This window comes from Epinephelus lanceolatus, chromosome 3 (genome assembly GCF_041903045.1).
Source record: "Epinephelus lanceolatus isolate andai-2023 chromosome 3, ASM4190304v1, whole genome shotgun sequence".
NCBI classification, from domain to species: Eukaryota; Metazoa; Chordata; class Actinopteri; order Perciformes; family Serranidae; genus Epinephelus; species Epinephelus lanceolatus.
The window spans coordinates 36,362,291-36,383,993 of NC_135736.1; the positions used below are offsets into that span (position 1 = coordinate 36,362,291).

The 21,703-nt window shown below is 41.1% G+C and overlaps 1 protein-coding gene across 1 annotated transcript in view; it reads right to left on the minus strand.

The window, feature by feature from the left end:
- wdr17 (WD repeat domain 17) overlaps positions 1-18,888 on the minus strand; it is a 32,678-nt gene extending 13,790 nt beyond the window's left edge. The window contains exons 1-17 of the mRNA XM_033623821.2: positions 18,814-18,888; positions 12,924-13,052; positions 12,499-12,682; positions 12,156-12,386; positions 9,790-9,900; positions 9,387-9,527; positions 7,431-7,553; positions 6,753-6,940; positions 6,443-6,611; positions 5,856-5,947; positions 5,174-5,256; positions 4,977-5,063; positions 4,450-4,614; positions 3,701-3,816; positions 1,972-2,058; positions 1,649-1,798; positions 1,433-1,563 (exon numbers count right to left, since the gene is read on the minus strand). Of these exons, the coding sequence (XP_033479712.2) occupies positions 1,433-1,563; positions 1,649-1,798; positions 1,972-2,058; positions 3,701-3,816; positions 4,450-4,614; positions 4,977-5,063; positions 5,174-5,256; positions 5,856-5,947; positions 6,443-6,611; positions 6,753-6,940; positions 7,431-7,553; positions 9,387-9,527; positions 9,790-9,900; positions 12,156-12,386; positions 12,499-12,682; positions 12,924-13,046 (2,181 nt within the window). The 5' untranslated portion in view covers positions 13,047-13,052; positions 18,814-18,888. The remainder of the gene's footprint in view (positions 1-1,432; positions 1,564-1,648; positions 1,799-1,971; positions 2,059-3,700; positions 3,817-4,449; positions 4,615-4,976; positions 5,064-5,173; positions 5,257-5,855; positions 5,948-6,442; positions 6,612-6,752; positions 6,941-7,430; positions 7,554-9,386; positions 9,528-9,789; positions 9,901-12,155; positions 12,387-12,498; positions 12,683-12,923; positions 13,053-18,813) is intronic.
- Between the last annotated feature and the right edge of the window lie 2,815 nt (positions 18,889-21,703).

Sequence of the window (21,703 nt, forward strand, 5' to 3'; positions counted from 1 at the left end):
AAAGTGATTTTTAAATACAAGCCTGAAATAGCACATAAAGGCCAGAGGAGGGAGACAAAACCAGAGCAGGAGCTATGGAAACTACATGGTCTACACTTCAATGCCCCAAATAGTCTTGAATATATGCAATATCACTTGGGCACAGAATATGTAACCAAATCACCAGAATAAATGTTAGCATTTTACGTTTCTGCAAACTACAGATATGTAATATTTGTATGTTATGATGTAGCGGATATGTTGAAGCTTTACATTTCAAGAACGCTGTAGTTCATGTGTGTTTATGTTTAGCCACAAAAACCACTTGGTTATGGTTGGAAAAAGATAATGTTTTGGCTTTAAATACCTGGTTTGGTGGCAAAAGTCCAGGTGGAAACATGTGGCAGAAAACATGTGGTTTCATTGTTTGTTGGTTTCAATCAATGTTCTGAAGTGGTATGCAGCTTAGCAGGCGTCTCCTTTATATTTGGGTTCACACTGCACGCAGAGACACCACAAAGTGTGCAGATTTTCAATAGAGCGCTGTTTGCTTGCTCTCTGTGTCCATGTTAACCGACTGGGCAATTCACACTGCATGCAGCGCGGTGCTGAGCGCCCAGGCAGGCTCGCAATATGTAGTGGTAATTTCAGCGTCTGGTCTATGTTTTCCGCAAGCCGTGAGCTGTGAGTGAATCTAGCAATAAAACACACTGAAAGTGTATTGGAAACGATATAAAGTGTATATTAAATATTCTATAAATAATCTGACAATGATGAATGATAGAATATGAGCCCCATCCTTCCACTTATTTGTCAGTCGTGTCTAAACAGAGAGGCAAAGAGAAGAGCAGAGCCAAACACACACACACACACAAGCAGACAGAGAGCTCTACATGTGATATAAACCGCAGAGAGAAGAATCACTTGCTGATCAGTGCGGAGAAATGTGCCTCTGGTGTGAACGGCCAGGCGACTGCTGACGGGTGGCTGAGCGGCATTACCAAATCGAGGCGATTCAAACACTGTTGGAAACCCAGTATTGTCTCAAATGCTTTTCGCAGCACTATCCTGGCAGGAAAATCAGCAACAGGTTGCTAAAAAACACCCAGATCTTGGGGCTAAAAATCCACTGAAAACACAGTGATGACTCCCTAAAGAAAACTGTTTTGTTTTTTCTTGGTCTCTAACAGTGGTTTGCAGCTTGTCACCCATCTCACATAGGTGTGACACCATCAACCATCCCCTTTACCTCCCATTGATAAAGTCAACTCATATACTATGTCACTGGAAATGTTGGTATGACATGTATGAAACATAAACATGTAGCGTATTCATGACTTGCAGTAATGTTGAATGCCAACATTTCTTCTGGTGACTGGGCTGCACACTGATTTAGGTGCCACATCATCACATATCATCACCAATAATAAATAAGCATTTAGCGTATAACTACCGAAAAGCACTCAGAGAACCAGCGGAGCTTCTTGGCCCTGATGTCACAGCTCAGTTTATCCAACTCCTGCTTGATGTCTCGAGACACTTTACCACAGAGCAGTGGCGGTGAGCCAGGAACCATAGCTGTGTCTGCAGACACACACAACCAGCATGGTTACAGGAGGTTTTAGAACAGAACACCATGAAACAGAGCAGAGCACGAGTCTGTTCCTACCTGTGTTTCCTATTATCTTTTCCCAAGGCTGGTTGGTGAGGATGTTCAGCAGCAGTGGAGAGATGAGCGGCGTGAGAGACCACAGCCTCACCGTGCTGTCTCTGCTACAGCTCGCCATGGTGAACGGACGATTCTGGTGACATGTTAAACCTACAGACACAGTTTATTAATGTCATGATAGAAATGGTGGGGCAGTGCGGTGGTGGTAGAGAGCTTAGCTTTAAAATTCTGTGATCCTAAATCCAATATGTACTTGACACACACATTATGTATCTGCAGTATTAATAGTCTAACAGATTTTTCCACCTATGGTTCAGTCTTACCGTAGACATCAGCTCCGTGGTCATAGACTGTATCCAGACATGTGCCATCTCTTGTGTCCCACACTCTGATTGTATAGTCCCAAGAACCTACAAAATAATACAATATTTTACAATTTAGCCTACTACTTGCAGCAATCGCTCATCTGTCAGCTAAATGGCTGCAGAGATTTTAAACAGGCACGGTTTAAAATCATAGAATGAGCTTCAAATGAACAATGAAAATTTTTCAACATCTAATGCAGAGATTATATTTCATTTGTTGGAAAGGTAAATTACCTTTGTTATCGGTAACATTAGCCATGTAAGCTATTTATTGCTGGTGCAACAGAAGAAATGTCTGCTGACTGAAGCATCACAATGACCAACATTTTACAGACATCAAGACATCCTCTCATTGTGCCTTGTCTCACCATCCATTTCTCAGTTTTTACAGGAGGTAAACACATAATGAAACTCTGAATGTGAGGCCAGTAACTTCATCTTTTGCTGCTAGTTTGAGCACCATGTCACTTGAGTTATTTTGTTCTCAGTACATGTGTGGACTGATGTGTTAAAACCGGGTAAAACAATATAGAAAATATTGTTAAGATATGAAGTTGCAGGTTATCTCAGCAGCACAATATGAGCTGTAAGTAACAAGTGGTAAATCTGAAATTTGTGAGTGAAATTCCAATGTATAATTTGCCAAAAACAGAGGTTTGCAGAGGACACATTTGCTAATGTTGTAGTTTCCTGTCACGGCCACCAGAGGATAGTAAAGAGCCATCATTTACTGTCAGAAACTTAAACATTACTAATGGTGCAAGTAGGGGTCATAATAGTGCAGCTTTTAAATCATTTCATCAACTGCTTGTTTCTCTGTCAATCGTACATGATATTTTATAGAGGTTACAACAGAGTATTTTAAACCTGGATCATTGTGACAAAAATCTTACTAAGTTTCTTGACAGCAAAGCTACTTGCTTACCAGTTGGTACTCCAAAAATAAACCCTCAAACATACTATCAGCATGTCCTCATAAACATGGAGGTCACTGTCCCTCTGCTGTATAACTTAAAATTGTGACAACTGTCATGTCACTAAAGAATCTCAATATATAATTATTTATTGCCATAAAAGTATGCTGGTTATGATTAGACAGTAAGAGGTTTTACATGCTGAGCAGAACAATATGTTGAAATCCAGCAGAAGCCTTTGGGGCTGAAAAATGAAGCCAACACAGAAGTGATGAAAACAGTGTTTACTCAAATGGCCGACTGAGGCTGGCTCCAAGAGCGAGTCAATCCCCATAGACCCCCATGTTAAAGTGCAGAACTTTACAGCAGAAATAAACATGTTTACAGCCTGGTACAAAAACAGTTATGGTGTTTATAGCTTATTTCAACATTCATGGCAACTGTGCAAGGGGTGAATTTGTATTTATCCCACCTATTTAAATGTTATTAAGGCTTAAAGTTATGCATAATTAAGAGCATGGTCGCCTCTAAAAAGTCAGATGTTCCGTTTTTCCAGTGAGTACATTTTATTTTAATGGTTTTAAGGCTGTTTTTCACTAGCGAAAATAGCATTAATATTATCACAGTTAACCACAGCTGTAAATACACCATGCTAAGCATGCTAGCAGCTATCGTTAGGGTTATCTCCACTCTATCATTAGAACATGGTCACTTCTGTCTCCGCAAATCCAAGACGACCACAACAAATCAAACAGTACTTTCAGTGACATTACCTGAAATGAGGAGGTAAGGAACCTCTGTGTTCCACATCAAGCCTCTGACAGGAGCTGTATGACCACTCAGCACATTGATACACGCGTCCTGTGTGTAGTCCCATATCCGAACAGTACTGCACACACAGACACACAGGGGTTTCTTTTATATTCAATGTCAAATGATTACTTAAAGGAACAGTTAACCTCAAAATAAAAACACCTATATTCCCTCTCACTATTTAATGTAATGGAACTAGATGGCACTTGAACTGTGGTCCTTGAAGCACCTTAAAAATACATATTACAGAAATCATGACCTGGTTACTCAAGATAATCCACAGACCTTGTTATGAGCAGCTTCATATAGGACCTATTTTTTCTCTACTGAACTACACCTGCAAATTGTATCACCACGCAGAGAAAGTGTACATCTACTGCTAGCTCACCTAGCACCACTGAGCTAGCTAATGTTACAGCTCAGAGGAGGATGCCATTAATGTTTACATGCTGTCACAAGCACAAGCCTTTCGTCCGTGAGTAGATGCAAACGTCCTTCTGCGCAGTGATACGGTTGGTGAAACTGCTCACAAGAAAGAGACCCTCAGCATCTCACACCAAAACAGTCTAGACTGATAAACAGCACTGCAGGTAAGAGGAAATATGTGTATTTAGTTTTGGAGTGAACTGTCCCATTAAAGGTTCATCTCATCAAAGAAAAACATTTTGAAGCATCGTCATTACCCCTCCCTCTCTGTGTCTGCACTCACCCATCATCTGATCCAGAACACAGTATTCCCTCTCTCAGTGGAGACCAGCGAACATGGAATACTTTAGCTAAGTGCCCTGTGAAGACCTTCAGAGGCTGATCAGAGCTGGTGGCCAGGTAGTACACACGGACATTTTTATCCTCACAGCCTGTTGCTATCATGTCCCTACAAAAAGAGAGAGAAGAGGATGTATGAGGAATAAAACAGCAGATGGCACAACACCTTTCTATGTGACAATATTAATGTGCTAGAACATCACGCTTGAAATGGTTGAAACAACTGACTGACTGACTGACAGTGATTTTGTACTGTCAAATTTAACTGCTTTTTGCTCTGCTGTAGGCTATAAGGTGTTTTCAAATACTGTCTTTCAGGTCCAGTCATATTTAAACTGTTTAAATAAGTGAAAGAAGTAAAGCAGTGATTAGGCCTAATAGGTCTGAATCACAGCCAACTGCAGCGTGACGTGACTCTAATGCATATTGCCTCCCCCACTGAGAACAATGGCAGATGGATCGAGGTCCTACTTGTTGTTCTGGCTCCAGTCACAACCAAACACAGCAGCAGGATGCTTGTACTTATGGAGGATTTTCCCATCGATGGTCCGGATGATACTGTTGTCAAAACAATATAAAACATGTAAGACATATTATGAAGGGCAAATATTTTCACAGTAGAGCAAACTGCTGTCAGAACAGAGGTATCAGGGTGGATGAGGACTTACCAGAATCCATCTCCACTGCAGGTAGCAATCCTCTTGGAGTCCTTATGGCTCCATGATATACAGAATATGCCGTTCTTACCATGCTGGAGGGAGACAAAGAGGCCGTCACTGCAGACACCATCATGCCATACATCATTTTTAATAAGCTGGAGTCACATGTTTCACTTAAGGGTAGTTGGCAGTTGACTAAGATAAGGGACACATTGGTGAGGTGGCTACAGGTATCAGACACTTGAATTTAATGCTTTTTTAAAGCCTTTTAAATACAATTTTTAACAAGTTTTAAGGCTAATTTTGACAAACCATCTTCTTATTCAAGCATTGCACGTAAGTATAAATGTAAGTATAAAATAAATTGTCCTGTGTAGAAGTTGGTTTTAAGTAGGAATAGGACTATTAAAGTGATTTAGGTTCATCTACATTTTGCCAACAGGTGAGTCCGATTATTAACATGAGAAATGTAGAATTCATCCAAAAGAGCTTCACTTATTTTGACAAAAACATATTAAAAGGTGGATCAATGAAATTAGATATTTGTGTCAGTTAAGACCTCACAAATTCACTTTTAAGGCCTCATATTTATAAAACTGAACTTAAGGCATGTAAAGATTTTTCAAGGACCTGCACATACTCTGATTAATGATACACAGATTCATAGTTTTGCACTGAAAGTTAAAGTAACCTCATTAAAGCGAGTGATGATCTTCCCTTTCCTGACGTCCCAGATGAACGCTCCATTACGAGACGTTGCGCCTGCAATGCAGTTCAGGTCTCCTTCAAAACACAAACAGACAGAAAGGTCACAAACTTTCACATGGGCAACAGACGACACACTCTACTGAGATATTGCTGTTGACACAGGAGTTGAACTTGTTTGTTCCATATACCTGACCTCTTTGTATGCACTTGTTGGCCTGGAATGTTTTTAGGGTGTGTTCATGTATGTTTGGATTGCAAGTGATTTTTCAAGTCAGTTTTTCCTGCCTGAGGTTTCACACATAGATTTTTGTTAAAAAAGAAGTAACCATCGTAACATTTCCACTGGCCTTCATGCTGCTTTCTACTGTTTACTAACCCTGTTTACTGGTGCATATGTGACATCAAACCTGAAACACCAGTTAAGACAAAAAAAACACAAAGGTGTACCTATCTACTGCAGAGCTACTGGCAATGGGAAAGGAGTCTTTCACCTATTTCCTGCATTTCAAAAACCTGCATATGTGCGCTAATTTTAGTGGGAAAGGGTATATATGTGTGGAGTTGATCTACCTGGAGCCCAGGACAGGGAGTAGACCACTCCTTCATTGCCAGGGGAGGTGTAAACAGCTGTCAGTGTATTTGTGTCCCAGATTTTGATGGTTCCATCAAAACTAGCTGTGGCCAGCAGGTTGGGATCATCTGGCTTAAACTTACAGTCGAAGATAGTCTCTACATGACCCTGAAAACAACACGAAAACAGAGAGAAAGACCAAATGATTCACAAGTCAAACAACACAGTACAAGGCATGTTGTTTTACTGGTTTGTTCATTCAGTCATGTGTAAGCATTTGTTTACTTTACAAAGGATGTTATAGAATACCAAGTCTCGTAGGAAGTCCCACTTCTTGGCCCCCATGTCATAGAGTCCCACCCCTCCATCCATGAAACAGCACACAGCATGGCCAGGGGGCAGAGAGAAGGACCGGTTCTGTGACAGGGTTGGGGGAGGAACAGCCTCACTGGTGGAACTGGTGTGCTGACTCTTACTGGGAGAACAAGAACTCTGAGCTGTAGAGAAAGTGGAGGAGGTCGGTTAAAGAAGAAAATACCTGTTGTGGTATTCTAGAAATCTTAAACAAGACAATGCTCCCATTTCTTAACAGTCAGACTGAACCAGATTTCAGCGCCAAAGAGCTGTTTATCTCATCAAATGAAGCCTCACAAGAGGAAACATCTACTGCTCAGTGTTTGAACAGCTGCTTTATACCCAGACAGCATAGATTTTAATACATATTATGAGATTTTCATTCTCATCTGTTGTGCTTTGGTGGTTAACACACACACAACTGTCCTCAAGAACCACAATAGTGAAGATGTGTTTTCTGTATAAAACTCTTAAGAATGTAAATTTGGCACAAGGTTTTGATACCAACCTAAAAATATAACCCCTGCAACTTGTAACAGCTGTGGTATATATATATGTATATATATATATACATATATATTATTGAGTTGATACCACATTTATAAGTTCAAAATGGTTTGTTCTGAATGTCACCTTTCTTGGCGAGAGGGGAGTTGAGGACATGCAAAGCATGAAATCCAGTCTTTTTCAGTTTGAAGCTGTCCAAAGGAGTTGAGCGAGACACATTCCACACCCTCAACACTCCGACCTGCGAGTCTGACAGACAGAGGAAAACAAATTAGTCAAAACATGTCAAAGGTCTCTTCCAAAATGCAAATGTGTTGGATGTTTTTGCTTGGTCTGTAAACTTGTCCTCTCATAATGCATGGGCATCTGCTTCCACTTTAATATGCAAAGATTGTTCATTTTGTCAGCTACTGTTTTATGTAGTCTTTACATGTAGATTTATGTAGATTTTATCATATTTAGTTTAGTATTTTTTTAGTATTTTTTGGTCAAGGTGTAGTCTGTGCATTTTAGTTTTATCTCAAACACAGCCATAACTATTTTATTATAGTTTTTGTCAATGAAAACTAATTAGTACTGTTTTAGTATTTTTGATGATGACATTATATCGAATGTTTCAGTTAGTCTGGTCTAGTCTGTCTCCTTGTTTCTTTCTCCCAAGGCCTGTTAGTATCATTGTTAACTTTAACTGAAGTAAATTAATCCGAGTTCTGACTGTAATATTTCATCTCCTCTTTTTTTGTCAACAAAAAAACAGAGGGATTTCAGTAGTTTTTTTTAACCGCAGTGCGGCCTCGTCATTTTTCATCAACACTATTGCATGTTTGTATAGCTACAGATTAACTGATGATGTCATCGTCTCATTGTAGTCTTGCAAAAATTAACAAGAAAGGTTGTTGACGAAATCAGGCTTAATGCTCAGTTCCAATTATTCCCCCAGTTAAAATCTGTCTGCCTGGACCAGGGATGTCAAACTAATTTCAGCTCATGGGCCACACACAGCCTAATGTGATCTCAAATGCACGGACCAGTAAAACCACTTCATTATAACCTGTAAATAAAAACACTTCTAAACGTTTCCCTTTCTTTTAATATGGTACATTCTGAAAACATTTATTGATTTATACATCCAAAGTTTAGGCAGTGCCTTAGCAATATGGTTCCACCAGTGTTGTTTTAAGATGAAAGTCTGACAGAGAATCTTTTGTACTGAAGCTGCTGATTTACAATATTTTGCACAAAGGTTGATATCTTAAAATATCACCACAATATGTATTTATTGTTTTTTTCAGAGAGCTGCATCTCACATTAAGTAGGCTACTCACTGTTTAACTTGCTCCTGAAACCTGACATCTCTAAGCCCTCACAAGTGCATCAATATTAGGTGTGGAAAGTCATCCACTGGGCTGAATAGGACCCTTGGCAGGCTGGTTCAGCCCCTAGGCCATATATTTGACACCCCTGGCCTAGAAGTGTTTGAAGTGACCCATATCTGACATCAGTGTGAACATATCTCTGCCCTGAAACGCCTCACACACAACCAATAACGTCACGCACATGCGCATTGAAACAATAACATAATCATTTGCAAAACAGGCATTTGGGAAAAACGAATAAAACAGTGGTGCACACTAATTAGCAATGTGCTTCAGTTTGGGAGAGGGTCTAGCATATTTTTAGAGAAATGCCCTTTGGAGCAATGGGCGGTTGTTTTCAAGATAACAGGTTGTTGTACAGATGGGCTTTTGGTCTACTGACTCTATTTGCAGCAATTGGTGGTATTTAACGAAGGATAGAGGTGTGGATGTGACCAGGAAAGGAGTCAGGAGTGGGGGGGGGCACAATGTAGAGGGCTTCACATACGAAAGTGGCCCAGGTCTGAGCCTAAAAATTCAGATTTCTGTGTCACATGAGAGCAAAAAACTAAAAGATTTGGGCCACATTTGCTTGTAATGTGAACGCAGCCATAGTCAGACATATTCAGTATGCATAGACAGATGGCCCTGTGGCAACAACTGGCCCATACCAGTTGGTTGGCATGTTGGATCCTACACCTCCCACACAGAATGACACGGTCCTTACCTCCGGTGATAAACATGCCAGGTGCAGAGGGGACCCAGGCCAAACACTGAACTGATGCAGCAGCTGAGGGGAAGCAGAAGGATGTGATGCACGCCAAGGCCTCGCTGTCCACCAGCCTGATGCCATTATGGAGGTTAGACACTGTGATAGAGAGAATGTGTTTATCAGTTTAACATTTGAGACGGCAAATATAGTCACAGAGATTTTTGTGGGGGGTTACATGAATAGACCAGATTAAGTATTTTGATTACAAGCATGATATCTATGGTACTAACTTGTAGTTACTCAGCAAACACAAAAAACCTTCTTTATTTTTCTGTTCTACAGGTATGTGTCTTGTTGTAAGTCTTTTAAATTAAAATCACTTCAGCTAACAAAATCCTGGTGATGTATTTTGTCCAACCTAGTAAATAGTCAGTTGACAAAAGGTCCCATTCCAGGGCACTGACTGGGTCCTCTTCATCCGTCCCTTCTAGTGACTCTGGACGCAACACATGCTTTTGACCTTTACTCCCTAAAGAAGACAGGACAGATGGATTAATGAAGACGTGTGTGCTTACAGACACATGTCTCTGCCTGAGGAACCTGAACAGAAGAGTAAGGTTAGGCATTACAGAAGAACATATGATCACAGGTTCAATGATGAGATTTATTTCACAGTGCATTGGAGAAGAGGTTCACAGCAGCATCTCTTCTAATGATATTGACATTTAGAGTGAGGTTTTATGCCATCACAACAACAGTAGACTATAGTGGTCCATATGGAAATGGAAATCGCTAACTGTCTCAAGACTTCACAGACCTTAATTAGGATATATGCTCAATAGGGTTAGGTACGGAATTCATTACTTTTAAGGGTACCGACCAAATTACGTCAACTACTGATTTACATTAAATCAATTGGTGCTAAATTTCAGTGCCTGAGTGTACAACTGAATGGTGGGTTTACACAGGAGGTGAAAGTGCCGTAGCCCCAAGGGGTCCATGTCATTGGTCCGACAGCCCATTGGTTCGTCATCCCATTAGTCCGACGGTCCGCGGTACTGAACGGCTCCCAGCGGGTGTATTTCTATCTTGATGGTGTGCCGCAACCGGCTCTGGGTCAGCTGGGAAATGCTTGAGGTGGAGCAGGCTCACAGCTTATGTATTTGTCACTTTCTTTTTCATTTTAACCCACACCATGATCTTTTCCTGACCCTAAGCAAGTGGTTTTTGTGCCTAAACCTAACCAGACCTTAACCACAGGGCATCATGATGATTTCGGATCAGACTTCGGAACAATGGGTTTATTATGGTCGGAACAATGGGATGTCGGACCAATGGGCAGTTCCCGCCCCAAGTGCCCCAAAGCTGGGAAGCTCGGAAGCCAAGAAGCTGATCATGAAGTACTGTGGCTGTCAACGGACCTCCGTTGGCTTCCCAGTGAGACAAAACTATCACCAGTAGTTTCAACATCTGTTCTGTTTTCTTTGCTATTGTATTTTAGAAATGGCCCAGTATCACTGCTGCTTGTGATTGTTTTTTTTTAAATGATGTACTTTCTCCAGGTATTTGTCAGTTGAGTCTAAACAGAGAGCGAGAGACACAAGCAGACATGCACGCAAGAAGCGGACAGACAGTGCGTATACTTAGGCAAGATACTGAATCCCAAATTGCTCCCACTGGCTGTTCCATCGGTGTGTGAGTGAGAGTGAATGGTTACTGAGTAACAGGTGGCACTTTGTATGGTAGCCTTGGCCACCAGTGTGTGAATGTGTGTGTGAATGGGTGAATGTGACGTGTAAAGTAAAAGCGCTTTGAGTGGTCAGAAGACAAGAAAAGCGCTATACAAGTGCAGTCTATTTACAGAGGCAGAGCTTGACGTGTAATTACTAAAGAGCAGAGGAGCAGAATCGTTTGTTGACCAGCGCAGAGGAGGCAATAAAGAGAGAGAACGAGACTACGTCACCCGTGCAGCTTGTTAAGAAATTTTATTTTTGTTATTACAGAAAAAATAAGGTGCCAAAAAAGGTACCGTACTGAATCCAAGGTGTCATTCCAGTGTCGGTTCAAATGTGAACCCAACCCTAATGCTAAGAATTTTTAGAAAGGCTGACTACCAGGATGGGAAGTTTACATTAATACATGATTGTTTTTATTGCATTGTAAATGAATGCCTGGCAGAGAAACTGTGACAGTTATCAGCAGTTGGATATGTTGTAAATTAAAACATTATTTCAACTATCACACTGCACAGTATACAGTGTGTTATATTTAGTCTCAGAGTAAAGGCCTCCAGGCAATGAATGTAAGTCAAAGACGCAAATGCATGTGTAAGAATGTGTTTGTGGCCAAGTCCCATGCACACAGCTATTTCTGTAAACAGAATTAAATTGCAAAAACACAATTGGAGCACTGTCAAGAACATGGCAAACCAAGATGGCAATATAACCGTGACCCTAAAGAAAAAGATGTTGGCCTGAAAAAAAGCTATCACCATAAGGTTACATTGGAGCACTGACCTCCATAGTGCATTCTGATGCCTCTGTTCGTCAGAACAGTGGAAGAGTAACTGCACATTAATGTGTAAACATGTAAAACATCTTGTTAGCAAAGTCCGCCTTTGCACAAAATGTCCCCTCATTTGTGATGCCTCACAAAGGAGACAGCAGCGCACACTCTGATGTCTCAGGCCAAATATACATTTTATTTTATATTTTCAGATATACCCTTGTACGTGTGGATAAGGCCTCTATCAAATGTTAAATGAATTGAGGAAAACGTCTGTACCTGGTTGAAAGACAGACAAACTTCCGTCTGTGTGTCCAAACACCAGTTTGCCCTTCTTGGTGGGGTGCCATCTGAAGAGACAGATATCAGACAGGAAGGAGTGGGCTTCTTTATGCACTGTGACCCCAGGGTCAAGACCTCCATACACCCAGATATACAACGGACCACGTTGGGAAACAAACGCCACTCCATCGGCAAAGTTCCAGCACCAACTTACTGACGCAGGGACACCTGGGAAAGAAGAAGAAACGCTGTGATACTTTACGGAGGGGCGGACATTGCAGCACTCTAACCTTAAACACTCCAGTGCGCCAATAAAACCTGGTGTAGATCATCCATCAACCTTTAGTGTTGTCCAGTCGTGCTACGGCCTTTTGTTCTGCTACATTCCACACAATGAGCAGGTTATCAGCAGAGGCTGACGCAAACAGGTCAGGGTTGTCAGGACACCAGCTGATGGCTGTTATGGTCTTCTTGTGCTCGGACATGATGGACCTCAACTTGAATTCATTGTACTGCTGGTCCAGCTGCAACAAGGAGACAGGGAGAAGAACAAGGAATTAAAGAAAAGGGAACTAGCAACTAGCACTTCCAGTGACAACAGATGAAAGTTAAGTTGAAGTGGTGAGTTGAACACAGTTAATAACACTAAAGTAATTGTGTGTGAGAGCTTCTCCTCCAGGTAACTACTAGCACACACTAAAGCCATCTGATTTTTAAACATTCACCACCATCATATGCACACACAAATACATACAAGTAGCTCACCTGGTAGATGTATATAGCCAAAGTAGCACAATAGGCGAAGCGGTCTCCACTGGCAGCACACACATCTTTATTCCAGGGCTGACAGCCTGCTGCCAGCAAGCCCACCTGCTTCACCTTGGCCATTATGACCTGGAGACACAGAAACACATGCAGGCACTAATTATGTTGCATTTAAGTCATTTTACAGATGCAAAGATGAATCTTTTGCACAGCTTTCAGTTTTATGTTCTGTCTATTCTTTATTAAAGGAAATCTTCTGTATTTTTCAACCTGGCCCTTATATTCCTATGTTTTTGTGTCTAGGTGATAAATTGCAACAACAGTTATTGAAACTGGTCGAGTATTGAGAGAGACCGTGGCAACAGCAAAACAGGCTACAATGTAATCCCCACGGATATTATGCACTGTCAATTTATGTCCAGTAAAAGTGCTTGTTTTTACCACTGACAGGCTCAGATTGTTATTATAAAGGTCTGACAGCATTGTAGACAGGATCCCGACAGACAAATGAAACATCTTTCTTTACCTTTCGCTGGTCTCTTGCATCAAAATTTCGAGAGAGGTGACTATAGTTGCAAGAAACACAACAGTGGAAACAATAGTGACTATTGGAGAGAAGGGTATCAGCAAAAGTGTACTGTGTTGTAGTACGGAAAGATTTTCAGTGTCATGGCTGAATGTGAAATATTTAGCTCATTTTGACAATGTAAAAAAATCCACAAGAGACTTCTCTTTGAATGAGACTTGTTACACACACACACACACACACACACACACACACACTAACAAACAGACTGGATCAGTGAAAGGTAAGGAAGAACATTTCATTTCTCTGTTTGGTTCTTTACATAATGTTGTCAAACATTTATAAAAACAATCTGAGCCTGTCAGTGGCAAAAACAAGCACTTTTATTGGACGTATAGACGGTGCACAATTGCCAGCAGGGATTACACAGTAGTCTGTTTCACTGCTGCAGCTGAAACGGTCTCGCTCAATACCAGACCAATTTCAAAAATTGTTCTTTCTATTAGACACAAAAACATGGCAAAATAGGGTCCAGATTCAAAAATACCTAAGTATCCCTTTAAGTGGCCACAAATTAGTAGATAAAAAAGTATTGATCTCAGATGTAAATGAATAAATGAATGGCAGTAATAAGTAAATCTTTTGAATATAACTTACTAATAAATGACCTACCCTGGATCCTCAGTGTCTCTGGTCACAGCATGTACCTTAAACAGTGTCTAAACATCATTTGTCAGCTGAAAGACTATCATCTGCATTTTATTAATGCATTGCATCATTAGGTGTTGTGTTGCTGTGCAGTCCAGTGCAACACCAACCACTCTACTCAGATTTAAATCAACACCTCTGAAACTAATATATCTTAGGGATTATGTTCAGTTCTATCACCCCCAGAGTTACACTCACAACATACTAGATCCACAAGTTTAAGAGGATAAGTTGATTAAAGAGAAACAGACGTGGAGAGAGGATTGAAGTAATCTCTGCTGTGATTGGCTCAGACTGCTGCTGATCCACTGAGTGAATACTGTTAATGTGAGGAACTGACTACAATGTACAGAATGTCTGGATGGTGGGACTGGACTCATTGCAGCAACTGCACATCCTCAAACCACAAGTCCTAAAGGGACTCCTGTGGAAGATAAGATGGGCCAGACATTGAATCAATTCCTTTGTATCTGTGGGGTGTTTCTGAAAAGCATTTTTACTGAAGTGTCTAAGTGACAGTAATTTTAAAATTGGTCTGGTATTGAGAGAGAGAGCACTGAAACCAGCAGTGGCGAAACAAGCTGCAATTCAATCTCTTAAGGCAACTGAGCATTGTAAATTTATGTCCATTAAAAGTGTTTGTTTTTGCCACTGACAGGCTCAGATTGTTATTATGAGTGTCTTACAACATTATGGAAAGGATCCCTACAGAGATAGACCTTTTTGTTTAACCAGACGCAGCCCCCAATTCGCTATCACCAAACCCACCAGACTTAATTTAAATAAATGGTAATTTTATCATCATAAAACACACTTCATTAGAAGTCTAAAGAAACAAAATAAAACACAATAACCATTTTGTTTATTCTCTCCTCTGTTCCAACAATCATCAGCTCTGGTTTGGTTTAAATAAACCCTTAATTTGCTCATTTAGGTATGAAAATATAATGGCTTTATACACGCTTAACTGCTGTTTATTCAGAAGGAGTCTGGTGGGTTCAGCAATGGCTATTTCTGTTTCTGTCTCTGTAGTCTATCTCTGTTGGGATCATTGCCATAATGTTGTCAGACACTTAATAACAATATGAGCCTGTAAGTGGTTAAACCAAGCACTTTTAATGGACATAAACTGACAGTGCTCAGTTGCCCACAGGGATTAATTTGCAGCCAGTTTAGCTGCTGCTGACTGCAGCGCTCACACTCAATACTGGACCAATTTTGAAAATCTTTATTCCCATCAGTCACTTGGACACAAATACATGGGAAAATAGCGTACAGGTTAAAAAATACCAATTGACCCTTTAAGTCCATAAACCTGTAGGAACAGCTGTGGCCTCTTGTACTCGGTATATTTGTTAATTCCATTTAATCTTTTAGACATTTAAAATAAAAAGCACTTTTGAGGCATCATGCGTAATTATCTCTAAGGGGCTGTTCACCCAAACAGGGACTGGTGATTTCCTATCAAAGGTAATCTTCAAAAACCTGTTGACCAGTTATCCTGTAACCTCTTCCTGTCAGGTGCAAATTGGCTGATTTACATATAAATTTCTCATTCTCTTCTTGATTAGATAATGGTGCCCTCATGATCCAAACAGTAATGATGTGCAGTTCTCATAGTAATGACCACATGGCACTTTGATGAAGGAACAGGAGGAAGTCATGCTACAAGTGGACTTTTCTGGATATCCCATAAATACATTTTACTTGTACTTTAAAACATAAAAAGGGTTTTACCTCTACCTCCTCTAATGTTAAAGTGACAGTTCACTAAAAAATCAAGGCACATATTTTTCCTCTTTTTTTGGTGTGAGTTGCCGAGTGTTGGAGATACAGAGATGTCTTCCTCCTTTACAATATAACAGAACTAGATGGCAAGACCCAGTTACTCAAGATAATCCAGGCCCCTTGTTGTGAACAGTTCTATATAGGAACCTTTTCCTTCTAACCAAACCACACCTGCCTACCGTATCACTGCACAGAAGGAAGCATGCATCAACTGCGAGCTCACCTACAGCTCAGCTCAGTCGAGGACGACGCCATTAATGTTTACATCTCGTGCCATCACAAGCACAAGCCTCTCGTCCATGAGTACATGCACACCTCTGTCTGTCTGGTGTTACAGTACACAGAGCGCTGACATCAGGAAGAAAAACCCTGCACACCAGGTCAAAAGTGCATCAGATTCTCTTCAAACTGAACCCTGCACAGTACATTCAGTTTCAGGTGTTAGCATGGTTTCAGCTTCTCTGTCTCATAATGAATTCAGTAATGCTATGTGTAAATAAACCAGCCTGTTAGGTATTCCCCCACAGTCAGCATGTCGGACAGAACTGTGTGTAACCTGGTGTGTGTCAAGGAAACGGCTACTATCTCAGCAAGCAACCAGCAGCCAAGACAGTGGTTTGTATTGAAAATCTGGCGGGCTCAATTATTTTCCTTGTCTGCACAATGACACATTTTTCACAGCAGAGAAAGATAAGCACATATGCCAGCATGCACAAAACAAGGACCCTGGACCTGGCTCACCTAAATGAATGCATCCTGGATGATGGTATTAATTACAGTCTGCCATGAAAAGGGTCTATTAAAATTAAACGTGCCCCTCGGAGACCAATCAAGACATCTCATCTTGAAGGGGGAGTATTCCCTATAGGCCCACAGTAAATTAGCTCAGAATCACTAAGCAATGCAGAATGAAACTGTAAAGATGCAGCCATGAAAAGACATGTTGCTGTTAGATGGCTCTTGAAATTGCTCATATACTCAGATAAGACAATGGTTCTATTTTCCAGTGAGCATGGTCTGTGTCATTTTCCGGTGAAATACTAGGTGTCTAAGGTAACACACTACGTAAATTAGGCTGTGTTGCATGCCTATGTTACATAGACCTAATACTAAGTGATTCAAATGCAAAAAGGGACAGTTCGCCCCAAAATCAAAAATACATATTTTATATTCTTACCTGTACTGCTGTTCATAAATTGTTTTGGTGTGAGTTGCAGAGTGTTGGAGATATCAGCCGTAGAGATGTCTGCCTTCTCTCCAATATAATGGAACTAGATGGCACTCAGCTTGTGGTGCTCAATGCGCCAAAAAAAAAATACATTTGAAAAACTCAACAGCAATGTCTCTTTCCAGAAACTATAACCCGGCTATTCAAGATAATCAATAGACCTCGTTGTGAGCAGATTCATGTAGGAACTATTTTCTTTCAACCAAACTACAGCTGCCAACTGCATCACTGTGTACGGATACGGATACTGCTAGCTCACGTAGCACCACTGAGCTAGCAAACAAGCTGTGGAGGGCGCTTTTAATGTTTACATCTCGCACTGACATTAGCAGGAGTCGAATCGCTCCTACATCTGGATGGTGGGTCGTGGTTGCGCTGCTGCTGTAGTCCTAACTGATGCCTACTACTATTATTGTCACATACATATAGTATCATATATAACATATAACATATATTCTACCAAAATACTATTATTTCTCTGTCTCTCTCTCTATGTCTGTGGATTACTTTACATTTATTATGTTGATCTGTTCTGTACACACAACATCTATTGCATGTTTGCCCCTCCTGGAAGCGGTATCCCTCCTCAGTTGCTTTTCCTGAGGTTTCTACCATTCTACCCCAATTTTTGGGGGGGAGTTTTTCCTTTCCGCTGTGAGGGTCCAAAGGACAGAGGGATGTTGTATGCTGTACAGCCCTCTGAGGCCAATTTTGATATGTGATATTGGACTTTATAAATAAAACTGAATTGAGTGTCTTGTCCATAACTTGATGCACACTTTTTCCTACGCAGTAATAAGGTTGGTGGGGTTGGTTCAGTAAAAAGAAAATAGTTCCTATATGAAACTGCTCACAACAAGGTCTGTGGATTATCTTGAGTAACCAAGTCATGATTTTTGGAACGAGACATTGCTGTTGAGTTTTTCAAATGTATTTTATGCTTGTAATGTATTTAGTGCCATCCAGTTCCACTATAATAGCGAGAAGACTTATATCATTACGGCCAATATCTCCAAAACTTGGGAACTCACACCAAAACAATCTAGACTGATAAAAAACATTTCAGGTAAGAGACAAAATATGTATTTTTGATTTTGAGGTGAAGTGTCCCTTTAACGTTATTTGAACCCGGTTTTAACCCAAATGCCAGACATGTAAACCGTTTTATCTCTGTGTAGGCTAACAGAAGAGGCATTCAATTAGCACGACACTACAAGGCTATTAACACAGCTAACTGGTTTCAGACATGATAACTGTAATGCTCATCTGAACGACCGTTAATCAATAAGCTAACCCTGTGTGTACGCTACTAACTAGCTGTTTTCAAAATTGCTGCCACCACTCGCTAACCAGCTGCTATTTACTGTTTTAATTCAGCCTGTTTCCGGTTATATTTCAGTAATATGTAGATGGCATCAACAGGTTTCAGCAGCACAAACTAATCCGTGTGGAAACTGTGTGTTATTAAGGCACTTGAGTGTCGCAGATGTGGTGGGTCTGTCTGAATATCACACAGCGGCAGCTTGGTGATAACAAAGGCGCGTTCAGCATCATTTTACATCTACGTTACGAGTGTCATCGCCATTGGTTTGTATCATAGCGCTAGCAGGCAGCTGAGGTGTGTCTGTTTGTCCTCTTACCGTCGGTTGTCAGCCGGCTCGTGCACAACGGACAGCTCCTGGGTGCTGAAATGCTCCCTGCTCACTGTCCTCCGCGTGACGAGGGCCGTAACGGCGGCTGTGATTGGTCCGTGGGGATAATCATCCTGATCAGCTATTGGCTGAGCGCAGTGTCAGTGTGACTGTCTCTGCTGTGTAAATCCTCAAGTGTGTGAGTCTCCCCTCATGATGTATGATTATATTAGTGTGATACAGCCAGGGTTCATTTCTATGGGTCAGATCCTGGAGCTTGGATGAGAATAATCTAGATTTCATTTGTTTTTGGCAGTTTAAATGCATTTTGGTGATTGAGGGTCAATTCTAAACAGGAGTAGTACAAGTATTCTACAACAATGGGCGTAGATTTTGAGTGGGATGCAGGGGACATGTCCCTCTCAATGGGCCTCATTCACAAACAGTGCGTACGCACAAATCTGTGCTTAAACTGTGCGTACGATCGTTTGACACACAAATCTGGGATTCATCAATATTTTCTTACCCGAATTTGTTCTTACTCTGCGAACAAATTTAGAACTGCCTCAGACCATGCGTACGCACAAATGAGGATGGCCGAACTGACTTAGAAAATGCAAACACATACCTTTTAAGTACATGCAGAGTCTATAAAACCACATTCATTAAAAAGAGATTTAATTAACATTTTTAAAAATCATTAATTTACTAATATATTGGCCAAATGTATTAAATAACCATGAAATTGACACACGTTCACCCTCATCATTGTGACAATTAAAATATTAACAACAACATGAACAGAAAAAACTATCACTCCATCAACGTGCAGATGATCTGTAATGCCATAAACTGCCATATCCTTAAGGCTGTGGCCCGCTGGCCAGGAGGCACCCACGACTCATTTATTTTGCAAAACAGTACAGTGGGAATGCGTTTGGAGGCAGGGGCTGTGAGAAGTGGATGGCATGTTGGTGAGCATCTTTTGTTCTGGTCTTTTATTTCAATTGCTTTTAGTTAGTATTTTTAGTAAGTCTCTATTTTGTTAATGCTAAAATGTTATATTGTTTGGGTGACCGGGGATATGGCCTTAAAACATGGCTGATGACACCATACGCAAACCCTGAAACCCCTCAAGAGGTGCGCTATAATAACATACATGCCCACACACGCGCCATAGAGCGCACTTTTGGCGTGCTTAAGGGCCGTTGGATGTGTTTGGATCGGATCCAGCCGGTGGCAAACTACTTTATACCCCTGAGAAGGTGTGCAAGATCATCCTGGCATGCTGTGTCCTCCACAATCTTGCAGTGACCCATGGCATTCCTGTATGACCCGGCGCCATCGCTTCTAACAAACTGTGAAATTTACTACTTCTCTCCTCGCGTAACCGCTTCCTTCATTCATGAATCAACTCTAGGCAAGCGGTTTCCTTATATGGAGAAATGGGGGCGTGGTAGTATGCTAATCACAAATTGCGAGCACGCGCCTGTCAATTTAGAATGATTCTGATTCACACACATACGCAAGGTGGTGAGAACAAAATTGGCCGCTGCGCAGGTGTCATGAATCCCACGGTGATTTTTCATACGCACTTATTTTGTGCGCAAAGTAAGAACATTTCCACGCACATATTAGTGAATGAGGCCCATTATCCTCCGAAGACCAGAACTGTTGTTTGGTATGCAGTTTTTAATTTGTCCTAGGCATTTGGGATCATCCATCCATCCGTCTATCCCAGCTGACATTGGGTGAGAGGCAGGGTACTCCCTGGATAGGTCGCCAGACTATCACAGGGCTGACACATAGAGACAGACAACCATTCACGCTCACATTCAAACCAACTATTTAGAGTCACCAATTAACCTGCATGGCTTTGGACTGTGGGAGGAAACTGGGGTACACAGAGAAAACCCAGGCTGACACGAGGAGAACATGCAAACTCCGCACAGATACTTTCTCCTGGGATTGAACCAGGAACCATCTTGCTGTGAGGCGACAGTGCTGACCACTAGTCCACCGTGCCGCCCATTTGGGATCAGTAGGACAGAAATAAGTATAAATGAAAAACATTGTCAACGATAATTAAGTCCCAATGTCCTCCATTTGGATGACAATAAAGTCCCAATGTCCTCAAACAGGAAAATAATTCAGTGCTGATGTCCTCAGACGAGATGACAATAAAGTCCCAATCTCTTCAGAGGAGTACTTCCTAATTAACAGTGTCTTAGCTTTTTATCATTGCTAAATTGGTCAAATTTGTTGTTAAATAAACAAGTTTCAACCCTAAAATGTGATCAGGATTTGGACCTTGTCGATTTTAGTTTCGGGATCGCCTGCAGGCTGACTTGGCAGAGATGGCTGTCATCTTGTTTTTAAATGGATTTGTGTATTGTGCTCTTACTACCACTAGATGGCAAAAAAAGTGTCCATGAACGAGGACAACAGGTCCAAGTTATGTAGAATGAAGCATAAGGGTCAAGTAAACCCAAAATGTGATGTCCATGTATGAGGGCCCAGGGTCTCAGGAGGATATTTAGAATACATGCATTCCAATGAAAACATGAAAGTAGCAGACAGGGGTGTTGCACCAAATTTTGGGCCTGATGCATAAGCACTCTCTGTGTCACATGGTAAGACCATCCTGATGACTGCATGTATCCAGATTCAGCTTTCACAACTAAAGCTGGTTTTGTGAACACTCCCGATGTTCTTGCTGCTCAGGGAAAGACGTTAGAGGTTGTCAGTTCTCAGTATTTGGCTTGATGACTCCCCGTCTTTTAAACCTCAGGTTGACAATCTTCTTGAAAAGCTGAGGCTGAAGTTAGGGTTTTATGTCAGAAGCATAAACATCCTGTTTTTCCCTTGAGGCTAGGAAAAGACTGGTTGCTGCTACGTT